This window comes from Saccoglossus kowalevskii, chromosome 1 (assembly GCF_978046115.1).
Source record: "Saccoglossus kowalevskii chromosome 1, keSacKowa6.1, whole genome shotgun sequence".
In the NCBI taxonomy this organism is placed as follows: Eukaryota; Metazoa; Hemichordata; class Enteropneusta; family Harrimaniidae; genus Saccoglossus; species Saccoglossus kowalevskii.
In genome coordinates, this window is record NC_140641.1 from 47,259,471 (window position 1) to 47,280,035 (window position 20,565).

The following is a 20,565-nucleotide window of genomic DNA, read 5'->3' on the forward strand; positions in this document are numbered from 1 at the left end:
ATAATCACCACTGCCATGACTGACAACATTTTTATGGATGCCATCATCACCACTGCCATGGACAACACCAACTTGGATCACATAATCACCACTGCCATGACTGACAACACTTTCATGGATACCATCATCACCACTGTCATGGATAACACCAAGATGGATCACATAATCACCACTGCCATGGCTGACAACACTTTCATGGACACCATCATCACCACTGTCATGGACAACACCAACATGGATCACATAATCACCACTGCCATGGTTGACAACACTTTCATGGATGCCATCATCACCACTGTCATGGACAACACCAAGATGGATCACATAATCACCACTGCCATGGCTGACAACACTTTCATGGACACCATCATCACCACTGTCATGGACAACACCAACATGGATCACATAATCACCACAGTCGTGACTGACACTTTCATGGATGCCATCATCACCACTGCCATGGACAACATAAACTTGGATCACATAATCACCACAGTCGTGACTGACAACATTTTCATGGATGCAATCATCACCACTGTCATGGACAACACCAACATGGATCACATAATCACCACTGCCATGGCTGACAACACTTTTATGGACACCAACATCACCACTGTCATGGACAACACCAACATGGATCACATAAACACCACAGCCATGACTGACAACACTTTCATGGATGCCATCATCACCACTGTCATGGACAACACCAACATGGTTCACATAATCACCACTGCCATGGCTGACAACACTTTCATGGATGCCATCATCACCACTGTCATGGACAACACCAAGATGGATCACATAATCACCACTGCCATGGCTGACAACACTTTCATGGACACCATCATCACCACTGTCATGGACAACACCAACATGGATCACATAATCACGACAGCCATGACTGACAACACTTTCATGGATGCCATCATCACCACTGTCATGGACAACACCAACATGGATCACATAATCACCACTGCCATGACTGACAACACTTTCATGGATGCCATCATCACCACTGTCATGGACAACACCAACATGGATCACATAATCACCACTGCCATGACTGACAACATTTTTATGGATGCCATCATCACCACTGCCATGGACAACACCAACTTGGATCACATAATCACCACTGCCATGACTGACAACACTTTCATGGATACCATCATCACCACTGTCATGGATAACACCAAGATGGATCACATAATCACCACTGCCATGGCTGACAACACTTTCATGGACACCATCATCACCACTGTCATGGACAACACCAACATGGATCACATAATCACCACTGCCATGGTTGACAACACTTTCATGGATGCCATCATCACCACTGTCATGGACAACACCAAGATGGATCACATAATCACCACTGCCATGGCTGACAACACTTTCATGGACACCATCATCACCACTGTCATGGACAACACCAACATGGATCACATAATCACCACTGCCATGGTTGACAACACTTTCATGGATGCCATCATCACCACTGTCATGGACAACACCAACATGGATCACATAATCACCACTGCCGTGACTGACAACACTTTCATGGATACCATCATCACTACTGTCATGGACAAAACCAACATGGATCACATAATCACCACAGTCATGACTGACAACACTTTCATGGATGCCATCATCACCACTGTCATGGACAACACCAACATGGATCACATAATCACCACAGTCATGACTGACAACACTTTCATGGATGCCATCATCACCACTGTCATGGACAACACCAACATGGATCACATAATCACCACAGCCATGACTGAGAACACTTTCATGGACACCATCATCACCACTGTCATGGACAACACCAACATAGATCACATAATCATCACAGCCATGACTGACAACACTTTCATGGATACCATCATCACCACTGTCATGGACAACACCAACATGGATCACATAATCACTACTGCCATGACTGACAACACTTTCATGGATGCCATCATCACCACTGTCATGGACAACACCAACATGGATCACATACTCACCACAGCCATGACTGACTTTCATGGACGGTATCATTACTATATTATACTAAAATATGTTTGGATATTCAGGGTAGTAACAAATTCCCGCTTCCGGTCAGATTAGACTTGAAATACACCACGAATATTCACTTTTGGTATGTGTTGGTTCTTGAATATTTCAGCTTCGTCGTCCTGTACTTCGTTCAAACTGCCTTGGCTAAATCATTTGCTGAGGGATGTTCGCTAAGGTATATGCACTCTAACTTGCAGCACATAGACTTAAATGCGCTGAGCAATCAAAAAAAATACTTTGCGCAAAAATATGTTCAAGGTCTTCAATTTCTGATAATATAAACACTGTTTTCGCCCTCGCTTATTATGATATCCTCAAAAGCGAGTGATTCAAGTTTTCGAGTCCCTCAAGGGTAAACAATGGTTAATTCGCGTTTTGTGTGCTTCACGTGTTCATTTGCCTTAAATAACATTTTGGGGTTCATCACTGTTGTCCCTGGAATCTTACTGATATTGATTTTGTTGCAATTTCCGTAGCCATCCATTAATTCACAAAAAACCTCGCGGTGAAATAGTATTTAGCATGATAAAAATGTTTCACCTTTGTCGTAATTTTTCTTGCTATTTCGCACACAAGAGTGAATAAAACTGGAACACCAATACTAGCAATATGTCACTTAAGCAGTATAACAAGAATGCATTTATTTATTTATTTGTTGCTACCCTTTTTACATTCTATAAATGTTTAAATGTTCCTTGGTCAAAGTAAGACACTTGGTGATAATATCAGAGCATGGGCCTTGTTTAGGAACTCCTACCAGAGCAACTGCACAGAACATAAGGCCAAATTAGCAGCTCCTAAGGATGGTAATAATAATAATAATAATAATCTTTATTGAAATCGTATCCCAGAGTGGGATCTTAGTTGAAAATACAATAAAGTAACACAAAAAGATAGCAAAAAAAAAACAAAAAAACAAGACAATCACAGACAATTGAATAAAGAAAAGAAGAAAAAAATTAAATTATTTGGTGGTTGGTTGAGGCATCTGGCATTTCAGGATTTTTCTTGTCGTAATTTGAAACAAGTGTGGATGAATTTCCTAGCTCAATGATTGTTTTGTCATTTTTACTTTTTAGTGTATCTGTAAGGTGTTCATCATCATTCCTCAAGTTGCTTTTGTTGTATTTAATATTCTTGATCATGATTTCTCATGAAATGTTTTTCGTTCTCAATTTCCTGTTTGTCACAAACTGGACAAATTCGGTTCTCCGCTAAAATGTTATTATATCTACCCCTTTCGATTTGAAGGGTATAAGCACTTATTCTGAGTTTTGTCATAGCTGCTCTACGATTTGGATTTTTGATTGTGGTGAGAAATTTTTCATATGCAAATTCTGTTTTAATTTTCCTATAGGTTAGTAACTTATTTTTATGGTTTTTACCTTTATTGTCATCAAGAGATTTATGTTTTCCCAAATATTTCGCATAATTATTTAAATTTTCTAAAATTTGTGTTATGTCTGTTATTTTGTGGTTAGTTGTTTGAGGACAAATACCAATGGTCTTTGGTGCTACAGTTTGGCATGAATCCAATTTGTTTTTTTGATAATTGTGTTGTTTTCCTTTAGATGTTTCAAAAGCCGTTGCTTAAGAATGGAGGTGAACAGTTTACTGACACTATTAAGAAGTGTGATGCCTCTGTAATTGTTTGGATTTGTTTTGTCTCTTTTTTTGAAAATAGTAGTGATCATTCCTAAATTCCAGCAATTGGAGATGTATCCACTCTGCAGGATTAAATTGAATAGTTTTTGTAATGGTTTTACTAATGGGTTCCTGCTGGCCTTGATCATTTCATTGGTAATTTTATCTGTGCCTGGAGCTTTTTTATTTTTGAGTTTAGTTATAGCATGGCATCATGTGCTTGGCTAAGTTGGCTTTAGGTAGAGAGAGTGATTCATGATTTTTTAGTTGTAGCTGCAATGAGTTTTCGCTCATTGTATTACTTGTTTCTTTACTCAAGTTCCTAAAATGTTCAAACCAGGTTTGACTGTCAACATTATCAGAGTCATTGTTTATTTTGGTGTCTTTTAGCTCTCTTAATAAATTCCTGTACTCACTGGGGTTCGATTTGCTATAACTTTCGAACTTCTTTAATATATCATTTTGAAATCTCTCTTTTTCTTTTTTATTAGCCGCTTATATTCCCTCTTCAGATTGTAGCATTTTTTTCTCAGTTCAATGTTTTATGGGTTTGCATTAAATTTACTGCACATACCCAAAATTTCTTTCTTCAGATTATATAGATCCTTGTTGAACCACAGGGAGCCCAGGAACTATAATCAACTGTAGTACGCAGTCTCTATGAGCGGGGGGGGGGGTATCGGCTGGTATCTAGTGTAAGAAATAGTCTTGATACCAACCGATATCCCCCCCCCCCCGCTCATAGAGAGTGCGTACAATTGATCATAGTTCCTGGGCTCCATGCGGTTAAACCATGCATTTTGGTTTACATTTTAGTTCTTTTGGGTTTTCTCCTGGTATGTTTTTTCAGACATCTGCCGGCTGCTTCAGTGTAAGTACTTGAGAGCATAGCATTTGTCTCATCAATTGATTGATGTGTATTGTCAAAATTTGTATTGTATTTATTTATGATATTCCCAGATTAACACTGGTTGTTAATGACACATGAAACATTAGTTCTCAACTTAGATGGACGGACCAGATACTGTTACAAAGTCCTACTCACTGCGAAAGATACTCACCACGAAGCTACAAGTAACATAAATCAAACATTCTTGGGGGGGGGGGGGTCACTGTATTTTCACCGTTTTGTTTTTTGCTTGAGGGGGCAAAGTCTTTTCATATTTTTCCGAAATCAAAAACCCCAGCACACCGGCCAAAGAAAATGACCAGTTCCCTAATTGTCTTACTTCAAAACTGTATTTCTACTATGTTCTCATTCATTTCAATTGGAATTCTCATCCCTAAATTTCATTCTATTTGTTATCGTTGCTTTTTACTCCCCTCTCCACATGTAGCTTGCTGTGCTCTGGAATCGACAACCTCTGCATGTATCACGCCCTCTCGAGGACTAGGCAGTTTGTGTAAGTCAACGGGTACGAGGGCGCTATGTACGTAACAATATTCATCGTCCGAATCGCAGGATTTCGCTAAAGCCGGCCATTCATAACCGGCCCACGAATTAATGTTGAGGCTGGAATAAATGGTCATTGGCTGGCGAAGATAAACAATATTCTACTGAACTTACGAGTACCACATATAACTGAACCAAGAATTTATCCGATTGCTATATGCACACAGATGCTGATAAAACTATGTAACCCGGTAGTCACACTGTGCCTTCTTTTCTAAGAATCAATTCAAAGGGAGTTCATATTTCACTTTAGTGAATAAATTACAAAAAAATAACTGAAATTGGTGAAGCTATTGTATTAGATGTCCTGCATTTCAAAAAAAGTTGCCCGAATAAAATCTTGTTTACAAACTTTCAGAAATTAAAAAAAAAACTAATAAATTACTATAGACTCAATAGTGTAATCCATTTGAACAATCCACAAACCATATATACGAACCATATTTAAATCTGGCGACAAACGCCAATCAAAGAATACACCCAGACCTTTGTTGTGACCAGACTATAGACAATGGAATTTATCAAATCTAAGTGATTAGAATTATTATAAATCAATGTCTATACATGTTCCGAACATGAACTTTTACAATGCATTATTTCGAGTCACCCCACCCAGATTTAGATGCAGCATTTGGTCTGTTTTTTATGTAAGTATGTAATAGTCTTTATCGAAGTCGTATCCTAAAAAATGGACATAGATCTAAGTACAATAAAGCATGGTTGTATGTATGTTTTTTGTTTTTCATGTATACTATTTTACGTTTATATATATATATATAATTTAAGTTCCAATGGACATAATTTCCTATTGGTAGGTCTTGATAAAATAGTTTAGGGACAAATTATGAGGGTTTTAATTTGTAAAAGGTGACACAAATTGACCTTGGCGGTAATGGGAACTTGCCAACCCATGAACAGCAATTATTTGAATTATGTTTAATTTGTTACAATACCCGACAACAATTTAGTATGGGGGGTGAAGTTTAAGTTTTTATTAAACAAGATAATTTAGTAAATATGAAAATTTTAAGTGGAGCCTGTTACTATTATTCATACAAACACGTACGGCAATGTCCTTGTGTGGCCGGCTGTACCTGCGACTTTATCACATATATTACACCGCGCTGAACTCGAGAAAACATTGTTCACAAACAAGCTAACAAAATAATTAAATGACAAAGTGAACATGTTAGCATTTGTCTTACTTTTAAGTGTTTTTTTTTCATTCCAACAAAATTAATAAAAATAAAGCCGAAACAGCCGTACTGCAAATAATTTTGGCCATTGTGTTCGGCGTCAACAGGTTAGTCACAGATGTTCACTTTCACTGGCTCTTCTGTCAACTCGACGTTCTCTATTAATATCCCAAATAAAAAACTGCACAATGGACAGAGTATTTTAAACATTAGCACATTCCATTTTACTTACAATGTTCGAGTGGTAAATATTGAATAATATTTTGTTCTTAATGCGTAATTACATCAACAGTGTCAGAATGAGGCCACACCCTTAACCACACCCTTGCTCTGAACCGTCTATTCTGTCGGAGGGGGGGTCAGCAGTATTTTCATCATCCGACAATAACAAGATGGCGAAGCGGTAAAATTTGATGCAGACTGCTTTTCTCACAGAAGGCTCAGTTTAGGAACTTTATTATCTCCAGTTCACTGTTTATGTCGGTCGCTCTAGTCTTCAATACTCATCTCTATCTTGCCCGAGGAAAGAAACGACGACATTTCGTTTAATTTTCATCGCCCTACTCTGATTGTGTTCATTCATTCGTCAAGCTATCAGTTGTCTGTACTGTGCTGTAACGTGTGCGTGTAATCTACATCACTGGGACTTCCACTTCCAGATATATGTGTGCAAAGCTGCACCGTGTAGTCGATATAGTTTGATTGACTATTCAACAAGGACGATCGAAAACTGGATTTTACAATATTTCACTCTGGTGACGGTAGCTTCCCGCAAGGTTTTTTACTATGTTCAAAACGTGGTGTTTCTGTGCAGTTTTACTTGTGGTAAAAGCTACACATGACGAGGTAATGTAATCAATAATATTATACGCACTTTTCGTTGTAAAATCAAATATTTTATTAACTGGACATGCCCCTGACACATTCACGTTTAAACACATTTAAATGCAAACATTTAATTTTAAACAACTAAATGAACAATCTATATGTGCCATATGCACATAGCATTTTCATTGCTCACAATTTCAAATAAATGTAATATTTGAAATTGTTTTGAAGTATATGCGGCATAATAGCGAATTAAATTTATTGCCTGTGATTTATATGATAGATAAAATTGTGTATTTCATGAATTAGCAATTTACATGGGGCGAATACAGGATTTCTAAAAAGATGGTTAATAATAAAAACAAAAATATTCTTATTGCATTTGTTAGCATACATATTTTTTTCTATTCCAAATTAAACTCCCAGTTAATTGCTTTATAAATATAACCTGTCCACATCTTCTAAGCCTGTATCACTTTTACTTAAATTATATTAAGGTAGCAACAAGAAAAACTTTATTTGTAATTGGGACATTTATAAAAAAAAAAAAATATTAACCATGTCACTATAGCAATGCATGTACTTTCAAAAATATTGTTTGGACATATTAGATGCATTTCAAGTTATTGTTGCTTACCTGGTCATTTGCTTTAACAAATTAAACCACTATCTTGCAAATATGACATACATGTAGCATCTAACAATGTCACCAATCGCTCAGAACAAATGTCGCTTTTGTGTACAGTTTGTCCTATAATTTATTCCATAAGCAATTAGTAATTTGTATTGCCCTCTACTCCAGCTTTCTGGAAATATATGCTATAACAAAATACAGTATGCAAAATACAGACAGTGGTGTGATGAAGATCTCATGAGAAATGATTTACAAATGATTACTTTTTGTGCACAGCAATCAAATGCAAACAAATGCAGTGCTTGAAAATAATTTCCCACATGAAATGATGATACCCATGTGATAGTGTTTTTGTCATTGTTCTACTAAATTCAAACTATCAATGTTTGCTTTTTGTTTTGATTGGCCACTTGTTTATAGATTTATAAATTTTTGCCTGGCATCTGATTTTGCTCTCTAATTTTGACAATTATTTAATGGACAATTTTCATGGCTCTCTAATGTCATACTTTATAACCCACAACTAAACATTGATAGCATGTTCTGCCATGATATGTGATGATCACAAACCCAGCAAGTTTTAGATTTCCATCCTGTTTGCAAAATGTGGGTTCAAAAATAAAACTCCTCAAACATGATTTTTAGTACACATGGTTGAGGATTTGTGATTTTTTTTATTAAAAACTTATTAAATGTAAACCTGCATGTGTCAATGATAATTCCTTACAATGAACATTGTTTTAAAAACCATACCCCTATTTGGAAATCACATTTCCTAATATGTTGGGAAGCAGATACTCTACGCAATACTGTGTAATTACGACATATATCTAAGAAGGATACGATGACAAATGACAATACCATAAAGCTAAAAAACAATAGGTGATTGGTCCAGTCTGATTAACTCATGAAAAAAAAGATATCATTACTTGATACACAACAGTATAGTCTTGTCTACCGAAGGTGATAACTGTGTGTACCAGGTTTTTACATAATTTACATAATTCTATATATAGTCTTGTCTATTGAAGACATGAAAGTGATAACTGTGTGTACCAGGTTTTTACATAATTTACATAATTCTATATATAGTCTTGTCTATTGAAGACATGAAAGTGATAACTGTGTGTACCAGGTTTTTACATAATTTACATAATTCTATATATAGTCTTGTCTATTGAAGGCATGACAGTGATAACTGTTAGTGTGTACCAGGTTTTTACATAATTTACATAATTCTATATATAGTCTTGTCTATTGAAGACATGACAGTGATAACTGTTAGTGTGTACCAGGTTTCTACATAATTTACATAATTCTATATATAGTCTTGTCTATTGAAGACATGACAGTGATAACTGTGTGTACCAGGTTTCTACATAATTTACATAATTCTATTTATAGTCTTGTCTATTGAAGACATGAAAGTGATAACTGTGTGTACCAGGTTTCTACATAATTTACATAATTCTATATATAGTCTTGTCTATTGAAGGCATGACAGTGATAACTGTGTGTACCAGGTTTCTACATAATTTACATAATTCTATATATAGTCTTGTCTATTGAAGGCATGACAGTGATAACTGTGTGTACCAGGTTTCTACATAATTTACATAATTCTATATATAGTCTTGTCTATTGAAGGCATGACAGTGATAACTGTGTGTACCAGGTTTCTACATAATTTACATAATTCTATATATAGTCTTGTCTATTGAAGGCATGACAGTGATAACTGTGTGTACCAGGTTTCTACATAATTTACATAATTCTATATATAGTCTTGTCTATTGAAGGCATGACAGTGATAACTGTGTGTACCAGGTTTCTACATAATTTACATAATTCTATATATAGTCTTGTCTATTGAAGGCATGACAGTGATAACTGTGTGTACCAGGTTTCTACATAATTTACATAATTCTATATATAGTCTTGTCTATTGAAGACATGAAAGTGATATCTGTTTGTGTGTACCAGGTTTCTACATAATTTACATAATTCTATATATAGTCTTGTCTATTGAAGGCATGACAGTGATAACTGTTTGCGTGTACCAGGTTTCTACATAAGGCCACACTGATTTAATTTTATGGATGACATCCTCTGGAGACCACAAAACTAATGCGAGAGGGTGAAAAAAAAATCCTGTAAAATAAAATGCTGCTAAAACCACAGGACTACGGAGCTTGTATTACGAATTGAACCACAGAACAGAGTGTATTAAAAAAACAACTAGAAGTCTTTATTTGTAGGAGGCACATGTTGATGTACACATCTCGTTATGTATTACTGTCACAGGTATAACCATTTCAGACAAGCTCTAGTACATGTACATGTAGTCATGATGAAGTACCTTCAGTCATAAAGACTGCATTCAAGGTACAGCATGAACATCATTTTCAGTACAAGTCAAGGCGGAATGTACATATCACTACTTTATGACAATAACATTGCAATGATACAGAAATGTCCTTGCTTGCTCCTCTCTACACAGCTGGGGTTAGCTTTAACTGTGTTGCCAGGTGAAATGAAGCCTACATGTTAACCCTGCAAGTATGTCTAGTGTCTAATGTCTAGGGATCTCAACCTCAAGTAACAAAAAAAAGATCTCTTGCACTCCCCTATACATCGATTTCTTCAACAACAGGTCTTTTCTTCCTTCTCAGCTATCACATCCATACACCTCCACTCCTTTCCCATTTCTCTCATCGTTGCATCGCGGGACAGCCACTCTGGACAATATGTCCTTAAAGTTGTCTGGGCGAAACTCACTTGCCGCTACCAATCTCTCGTATAGCTGTGTAAACGCCACATCTCCATGGCCGACGTCAATTGTGTACCAGTCTACAACAATCCCTCAGTTTTTCCTCTGAACTTTTATGCTCACGTATTTTGGTGGCGTGGTCGGCATGTTGGAATTCCCGGCAACACAATACGCATATGCAGAAGATCATTTACGACAAAATTGGCAGGTTTTAAGGTAGTCCAAAACGAGTTTTACAACAAGTCGACGCTTTGCGATAATATGAGTCGGCAAGTTCCGGACAGAAAACCGTTCTGTTGAGACTCATCGTCAGAGATTTGATTTTTTTGAGAATAGGCGAAAACTAATGCATGCGCGGATGTCACCCATAAAATTAAGTCGGTGTGGCCTAATTTACATCAACTTACAGACATTCTGTACCACATACTGTTCCCTCAAGTGATTCTAATCTTCATCTCCATCTTGTAGAGTGAATTTCACCTACTTTCAGTTTTCAAATGAGTTGTGAATTAGAAACGTAAGCAGAGTAGCCATTACTGCAATCATCCACCATATCATGCACTTCTCAAGTGTTAATTGCACTGCAAGCTGATTTAATTACATATTTTAGTGCACAGTATGTTGCCCCTTTGTTTCAAGGGTTTTTCTCCAATGGTCTGTAACATATATTGTAACTAAGTACTTACAAGAAACTAATCAAATAGTGGATAATCAGTTTGGCTTCAAGAAAAACCATCGTACAACAGATAATATTTATATTCTTAAATCCTTAATTAATAAATATGTCAATTGCAAACTGAAAAAATCAGGGAATTATTTGTTTTCATGTTTTATTGATTTCTCCAAAGCATTTGATTCAGTCTGACGAGAAGGGCTGTTATATAAACTTCTTCGGTTAGGTGTGGGAGGAAATTTTTATAAGGCTATTAAAGCTATCTATAAAAACACTAAATATAGCATTAAATTGAGTGCAGGGATTACTCCATATTTCAATTCATGCAGAGGGGTAAAACAAGGGTGTAACCTTAGTCCTCAACTATTTAATATTTTTGTTAATGAAATCTGTGATGATGTTAAAAATTTTGACCCTGTTGATTTAAATGGCTTGAAGCTCAATTGTTTGTTATATGCTGATGACTTGCTATTGTTTTCTACAACCCAAGAGGGGTTACAAAAGTGCATTGATGCAGTCCAAAATTACTGTGACAATTGGCATTTAAAAGTAAATATTAACAAAAGCAAAATCATTATTTTTAATAGACTAGGTAAAAACTTGGAAAACAAATTTCAGTTTTATTTGGACGCCACTAAATTACAGTGTGTTAATTATTATAATTACCTTGGCATTGTTTTTCAAACAAATGGTAAGTTTCATAATGCTATGTCTAGGCTACAAGACAAAGCACAGAAAGCACTGTTCAAGATGTACAAAATGCTTTGGATCAGTGAGGAATGTTATTCTGTTAGTCTGGCTAAAAAACTATTTAACTCTATTATCAAACCCACAGCTTTATATGGGGCTGATGTGTGGGGAGGGGTTATGCTGAACATCTACAAGGGGTCTGGTAAAAATAAATGTACAGTTGACAATTGCAATTTTGAAACAAAACTTTTCTCAGATAAATTAATTCCAGAAAAACTTCATATTAAATTCTGTAAAAGAGTTCTGGGTGTGCATAGGAAGGCATCTAATGACCCATGTAGAGGTGAATTAGGTCAATATCCACTTATATTGGATATCTGTGTTTCAGTTATGAAATATTATCAAAGACTAGTATGTAAAAAAACAAACAATTCTATCATTGATGCAGCCTATGAAGAATCCAAAACTCTTGTGCATGACCCATGGCTTAACTTTATACAAAAATTACTAGTCATAACAGATCTAACTAATTCAGACCCACATCAGAACAATTTTTGTGATATTTTTAAAGAGAAGCTCAAATGTTTGTACCGTATGAAGTGGAAAAACAATTTGTTGAACAATTGTAAGCTTGACTTTTACAGGTGTGCTAAAGAAAATTTTGAATTTGAACATTATTTGGAAAAAATTAAAAATAAAAATCATAGAATAGCTTATACTAAATTTAGAACTTCTGCACATTTTCTTCCCATTGAATCCGGTAGACATAAAGGCATTTTGAAGGAAAACAGGCTATGTAATCTCCATGAATGCAATGAAGTAGGGGATGAGAAACATTACATTTTATATTGTAATAATTGTCAAATCAAAGAACAAAGATCTAGATTCCTTGCAGCTTTATACATCTATGCCCCAAAGCTGGAAGATTTTAGCATGGATGAATTATTTCCTATTATTGTTTCAAGTAATGATTTTTTCATTCTTAGCATTTTTGCAAAATTTATTTTCTATATTCTTGATATGTATTAATACTGAAAGTTTTTGTTGTTCTGAATGTTTTGTTTTGTTATTGTTATTTTTGGACTTTACTCAAGTTTTCATTGGTACGTTCCAAATAAAAAATTCTATCTATCTATCTATATTTATTAGTAGAACGAGTCATAATACTGATTGTCTGTTGGTGCATGTAAACTTAACATTTTTTAGTTCTTTTTTAGAAGTGTTAAACAAGAAGTGTCTTTGGCTGATTCTGTGTTAGATTTATTGGCGTCAATCCTTATTTTTTTCTGGTAAAGATTGTTTTAATATTTGATTTCTTTGGTTGACCTCCATCAGATTTGTTCATTCTGTGACAATTACTTCTATTCTTGAATTTTAGTGAATATTTTTGTAAAATAAATAACTAATTTCCTTTTGAAAACCACCAGCCTATTTGGTTTGATATTTTATTATTACCTTGCATAGACCTGTGTTAGATGAATTTGTCTCTAAAAATAATTCATTTCCAATTTTAGGACTGCCTGATTGCTTTGATATTACTTTCTTAGTACATTGTTAGTAATTAACAGAGGGTCAAAATAATTTGTTTTTGTGCTTTTTAGTACTCGTTCGGACGCAGTCCGAAAACGGGGACTTATGTTTTGACCTCCGTGTGTCCGTGCATGCGTGTGTGTGTGTGCGTGCGTGCGTGCGTGCGTGCGTGCGTGCATCTGGACCTGTATCTTAAAAATGCCTAGACCAATCACAATCAAACTTCACACATACATCATACATGATATTATACATATGCACGTCAATTTGTTTCACGATCTGATTCAAGATGGCCGAATGTGGCAATTTTTGTGCTAAAAATCATCAAAGTCAAGCATTTCTCGGCTGTTTACAGATGGATTTTGTTCAAACTTGGTATATACATTAGACATTATAGAACCTTGATGCACATCATTTTGTTTTACGATCTGATTCAAGATGGCGGAATGGCGGCCATTTTTGTGCTAAAAAATCCTAAAAATCAAGCATTTCTCGGCTGTTTACAGATGGATTTTGTTCAAACTGGGTATATACATTAGATGTTATGGGACCTTGATGCAAATAATTTTGTTTTTCAGATAAGATTCAAAATGGCTCACTGGCGGCCATTTTGTTTTAATGAATGTGCTTCTCGTGCCATATCTCTGACTTGCTTTCACTTATTATGTTCAAATTTTAAATATTCATTATACATCATGTTATAGATAAACAGATATATTGGTTTGACAATCCTATTCAAAATGGCCAAATGGTGGCCATTTTTGTGCTAAGAAATCATCAAATATCAAGCATTTCTGGCATTTATGGATGGATTTCGTTCAAACTTGGTACATATATTAGACATTACAGGTTCCTTATGCACAGCATTTATTTTTCAGATTGGATTCAAAATGGCTGTCTGGCAGCCATTTTGTTTTAATGAATGGGCTTCTAGACCCATATCTCCGACTTGTTTTGACTGATTATATTCAAATTTTAAATATTCATTATACATCATGTCATAGATAAACAGATATATTGGTTTGTCGATCCTATTCAAAATGGCTGAATGGTGGTCATTATTGTGCTAAAAGGTCATCAAATATCAAGCATTTCTGGCATTTATGGATGGATTTTGTTCAAACTTGGTACATACATTAGACATTACAGGTTCCTGATGCACGTCATTTTATTTTTCAGATTGGATGTCAATCATTTTAATGTTAAAAAATCATATTCCTGACATGGTCATATTCCAGCTATATTACTATAAACAAAACTATATATCTTAAATTTGATAACTAACGGGGACTGTGCCATGCATGGCTTGTCTAATAAGGGATGTGTACATTCTGTAGAGCAGAAGAATGAATTCATTTATTAAGAATTTGGGAAGGTCGTGGAAGAATATCTGAGAATATCAATTTTGCTAAACTTGTTGATTTTATTGACCAAATGATTTAATGCAGCAGAATAATTGTATTGTGTTCACATCTGTTTTTGTGTCTGTTTATGTCTGTGCATAAATGTGTCACTGTTTTACGGTACTCAACAGCATTAGTGCCCAGTGTCCTCAACTCAAAAAATCATGATTTTTTTAGGGTCGGGCATTTACGCTAGCACCCCTGATGTCGCTGTACGATCTGTTGGAATTGATTTTGGTAAATAAACAGCATGATTATTTTTCAAAAACTGGTGACTAGGAAATTTTTATTGGTAAACTGAATATAGTATAAAATATTCACCGAATTTTACTTTCATTAATTGGTTATTGTCAAAGCATAGATTACGCACGATTACTGTGATCTATACATTCTCAACATATTCACTGCAGCCGTTATTCATATATATATGTATCATATAAAAACGATTACCAGTATTCAGAAAAGTTGAACAATGATCAAAGACCATGTTATTTCGAATATACAGTCAAATTAGGGTCATTTTGAAGGGGATGAGAGCTGGCTATAAACACAACTAGATGTGAACATGTTAAGCTGGCATACAGAGGCAAATATGAGTTTAAGCTCTTGGGGAAAGTACTTTTTGCAATGTGCAAGTATCACATGGCTATATCTTATGACAGTCCTGAGATACACACAGTATAAGTATTACATGGCTATATCTTATGATATTCCTGAGATACACACAGTATAAGTATTACATGGCTATATCTTATGACAGTCCTGAGATACATACAGTATAAGTATTACATGGCTATATCTTATGACAGTCCTGAGATACACACAGTATAAGTATTACATGGCTATATCTTATGATATTCCTGAGATACACACAGTATAAGTATTACATGGCTATATCTTATGACAGTCCTGAGATACATACAGTATAAGTATTACATGGCTATATCTTATGACAGTCCTGAGATACACACAGTATAAGTATTACATGGCTATATCTTATGACAGTCCTGAGATACACACAGTATAAGTATTACATGGCTATATCTTATGATATTCCTGAGATACATACAGTATAAGTATTACATGGCTATATCTTATGATATTCCTGAGATACACACAGTATAAGTATTACATGGCTATATCTTATGACAGTCCTGAGATACACACAGTATAAGTATTACATGGCTATATCTTATGATATTCCTGAGATACATACAGTATAAGTATTACATGGCTATATCTTATGATATTCCTGAGATACACACAGTATAAGTATTACATGGCTATATTTTATGATAGTCCTGAGATACATACAGTATAAGTATTACATGGCTATATCTTATGATATTCCTGAGATACACACAGTATAAGTATTACATGGCTATATTTTATAATAGTCCTGAGATACACACAGTATAAGTATCACATGGCTATATTTTATGATAGTCCTGAGATACACACAGTATAAGTATCACATGGCTATATCTTATGATATTCCTGAGATACACACAGTATAAGTATCACATGGCTATATCTTATGATATTCCTGAGATACACACAGTATAAGTATCACATGGCTATATCTTATGACAGTCCTGAGATACACACAGTATAAGTATTACATGGCTATATCTTATGATATTCCTGAGATACACACAGTATAAGTATCACATGGCTATATCTTATGATAGTCCTGAGATACACACAGTATAAGTATTACATGGCTATATCTTATGATATTCCTGAGATACACACAGTATAAGTATTACATGGCTATATCTTATGATAGTCCTGAGATACACACAGTATAAGTATTACATGGCTATATCTTATGATATTCCTGAGATACACACAGTATAAGTATTACATGGCTATATTTTATGATAGTCCTGAGATACATACAGTATAAGTATTACATGGCTATATCTTATGATAGTCCTGAGATACACACAGTATAAGTATTACATGGCTATATCTTATGACAGTCCTGAGATACATACAGTATAAGTATTACATGGCTATATCTTATGATAGTCCTGAGATACACACAGTATAAGTATTACATGGCAAGTATTACATGGCTATATTATATAATAGTCCTGAGATACACACAATATAGTTCTATCAAATATAGTGAAGAGCAGACAACCACCATTTCATCTGTAATTTATCAAATATGATGTTTGGCGAAAGACTAATTGTAAAATATTTCACTTGAGGTGGTTTTCACTTTAAGTTAAACTGAATCCTTGTATTAAGCCATTAACTATACATGAACTTTAAATAATTCAGTTTGGCTCATTTCATATTGATGTTAATAAATAATGCAGTGAAAAAAACAAGATCTTGACATTTTTGTACATCTGCATAGTTAGGTTTTTCTCTCAGGTGCTTATTATTTTGTACCAGTGTCCGTTTCTTGAATAAGCTGATCTGCCATAGCTGCGGACATTTTCATTTAGGCCCCATAATATGAATACATGTATATTGAAATACTGATTCACTATGGCCAAAGACCTGTTAATGCTCGATAATATGAACAGCATATTCACAACTGATACATGTATGTTATGGATAGGATATTTTATTTTTAACATACACAATACAGGGTGCGATAGTCAAACACTCTAAAACAATTTTAAAATGTTAAAAACAATGTGTTGAATAATTTAGACTATGGGTATCTTATTGCAAAAATACTGGCTATAAATAAATGTGTAAATATGGGTATATTATTGTGAGAATACTGGCTATAAATAGATGTGTATATATGGGTATCTCAGTCCCTATGTTCTGTGACTGAGTGACAGTCTGTATGTTCTGTGATTAACATTCATAGTTTTTAAGCCCACTAGCATTTACTGTTTAATTCCAGTTCAATTATAACATACTGAATGCAAATGTCTAAATATACAAGTATCCTTAAATAGTTATACTATCAAAATCAATGATGCAATTAAAGTAGAATTTTCAAAATTTATTAACATTTGCCTAGATCTTACTTATAAGAACATATTTGACATATAAAACATTCGCCTAGATCTTACTTATAAGAACAGAATTGACATATAAAACATTCGCCTAGATCTTACTTCTAAGAACATATTTGACATAAGTTTTGACGTCAATTCTCTGAATGCTCTTGTTTTTAGCATTTATGAAGATACCTGTACAATATGTTGCAGATTAAAGTCTGTCAAATCTAATTTAGTTTAACTCGGTTGGTGAAATTTGAATGTCAAGGTCAATCAGTGTGAATATTGTCTATTTTACTAAATACTGTTACAGTATTTAATTTTTATAGACTTTAGCTGCAAACAACCACTGTGATGTTGATGAGTGTGAGAGACTTGTTTTGGAATAAGTCATTTGGTTTTCTCACACTCAAAGAAATTTCAGAATCCATTTGTATCCAAGGTCTATTGGAAACTTAATTGATACAAATGTATATCATGGTATTGTAATTTGGGTCAGTAAATGCAATTACCACATATATATGTACTATGTTGTACGAGATGAACCACATTACCCAGAACAAACTCTTGATATATCTTCTAGTCAAATGATGAGTATAAACTAAGTTAACATTAATACATAAGTATTGAATACTTGTTCTCAGTAACTTCCTGCAAATTTACTTTGTGATAAGAGTAACATAATGTTAGCTTTGATTGACAGTTTGTTAGAAAGGGTCAGTTCATTATAAAAAGTGGTGACACTAAGCAAATACTAATTAGATCATTGCTAGCAAAATTAAATTTACGGAAAAATTATTGAATTATACTAAATGTCATTTATGGAATGAAAGTGTTGGGTTCATTCAGTAAAAATGTCTTGTCACATGTACGTGTAGAATGATGCAATTAAATTCTATAAAAATCTTTGCAACAGTGATGTCATATTCAATGTTCAGTTTTTGGTTTTCAATAGTTCAATTTTAGCCATCAATACATGTACTTTCAAGTCATGAAACAGAATAATTTCATGGTTTAATAGATACAGTTATAAAAAAAGTGATAAAACTTGATGACTCGATCATTCCTTGCCACACGCCAGTTGGTAATTAAAATGTTAATGTCGGTTCATCTTCAGGTGTGACTGCATAACATTCAAGAGACTCTGAAATAGAGAGATTTATATTGTCTTTAATTTACTTATCTGACTAGCTAGTCTTACAAACTCTTTTTGAAGACTGTGTGAAGACATTTTTACTGCTGATATTGAGGACTAGAGATTGGTAATATGCTCTCCAAGATCTGTCAGTTAGATTAGTGTAGTAAACCGAAATGCGAAAAAAAAATTGACAATTACAATGTGATTTTCCCACCAAATCTGGCTAGTATTTGTGTTTCCAGATTTTGTTAGTCCCCTGCCCAATCTCCCCAGGCAGAGTTCTATTACGAATATATCTCTGCCACCATGTGATCTTATGCTTGTCGTTGATTGGTACAGTGGTACTACTTTCAAAGACACGCACCAAAACATTGCAATGCAGGTGTCTGATTTTCGAACCCAACGTAAGTGTGCGCGTTGTTTGTAGATTCTGGTTGTTTTCACAGTGAGAAGCTCATATTTTTGACTCCCATGTGTTTTATTAAGATGACTACCATCTTTTTTTTGTTATATCAATTAAGATACCGGTAGCTACAATTGTTTCTTTGTCTCTTTATGTTGGCTGCAACTACGGTACATGTACTTTCTCTTTTTTGTTTTTTTGTTTAGTGTACAGTTTACATTCTTTCATTATCATCAAAGAGTGGTCATCTGAAATAAGTTTATACAAGGTGTAGTTACTTGGTCATTCAGCAACATTGAAAATATTACATAAAGTCATTCAATTCTTGTAGATTCTTTTAATTCTAAAGACAAATTTTCGACATAAATTTATTGTTAGTTGTTGGCTTGAAATGAAGTGTGATATTGAATTTCCTATGGGAATAGTAATGGTTCCCTGTGGTAATCCATCAACTAACTGAGTTGAACTGAATTCACTGAGGTGTTACATTGCAATTCCTCCTGGAGATTGCAAAGAAATAACTTCACCTTTCAAATTTGTATGGAAATCACACTCGCCTGAAATAATGGAATGGCTTTCTAGGTATGAGAAGAATATTTTATCAGGCATGTTCAACAAAAATGTATTTTATCTTCTTCGAGGGGCAGAGACAATTGTGCTTGTTGGGCATCAAAGCTAGCTGGTTGGTGTATTTTCACATAAGTAAATGAACATTGGTGAAATATAGCTGTGTAGGTTGCATGTTGTACAGTGTAGATTATGCATTGTATAGTGAAAGTTGTCTGATTTACAATGTAGGTTGTCTATTGCATCGTTAATCTGAATCGGACCAGTTTGACTATGATGCCCAACCATCTGGCCTTGATGCCCAACCAGCTGAAACAGTTTGACTATGATGCCCAACCATCTGGCCTTGATGCCCAACCAGCTGAAACAGTTTGACTATGATGCCCAACCATCTGGCCTTGATGCCCAACCATCTGAAACAGTTTGACTATGATGCCCAACCATCTGGCCTTGATGCCCAACCAGCTGAAACAGTTTGACTATGATGCCCAACCATCTGGCCTTGATGGCCAACCAGTTGAACCAGCTTGACTTGATGCCCAACCATCTGGCCTTGATGCCCAACCAGCTGACCTTGAT

The 20,565-nt window shown here is 34.8% G+C and overlaps 1 protein-coding gene across 2 annotated transcripts in view; it reads left to right on the forward strand.

Annotated features, from left to right (window-relative positions):
• The first annotated feature begins 6,766 nt into the window (after positions 1-6,766).
• Positions 6,767-20,565, forward strand: part of LOC144350125 (uncharacterized) — a 220,638-nt gene continuing 206,839 nt past the window's right edge. For both annotated transcript variants that reach the window (XM_085502679.1, XM_085502684.1), the window contains exon 1: positions 6,767-7,221. In XM_085502679.1, coding sequence (XP_085358805.1) covers positions 7,162-7,221 — 60 coding nt within the window. In that variant the 5' untranslated portion in view covers positions 6,767-7,161. The remainder of the gene's footprint in view (positions 7,222-20,565) is intronic.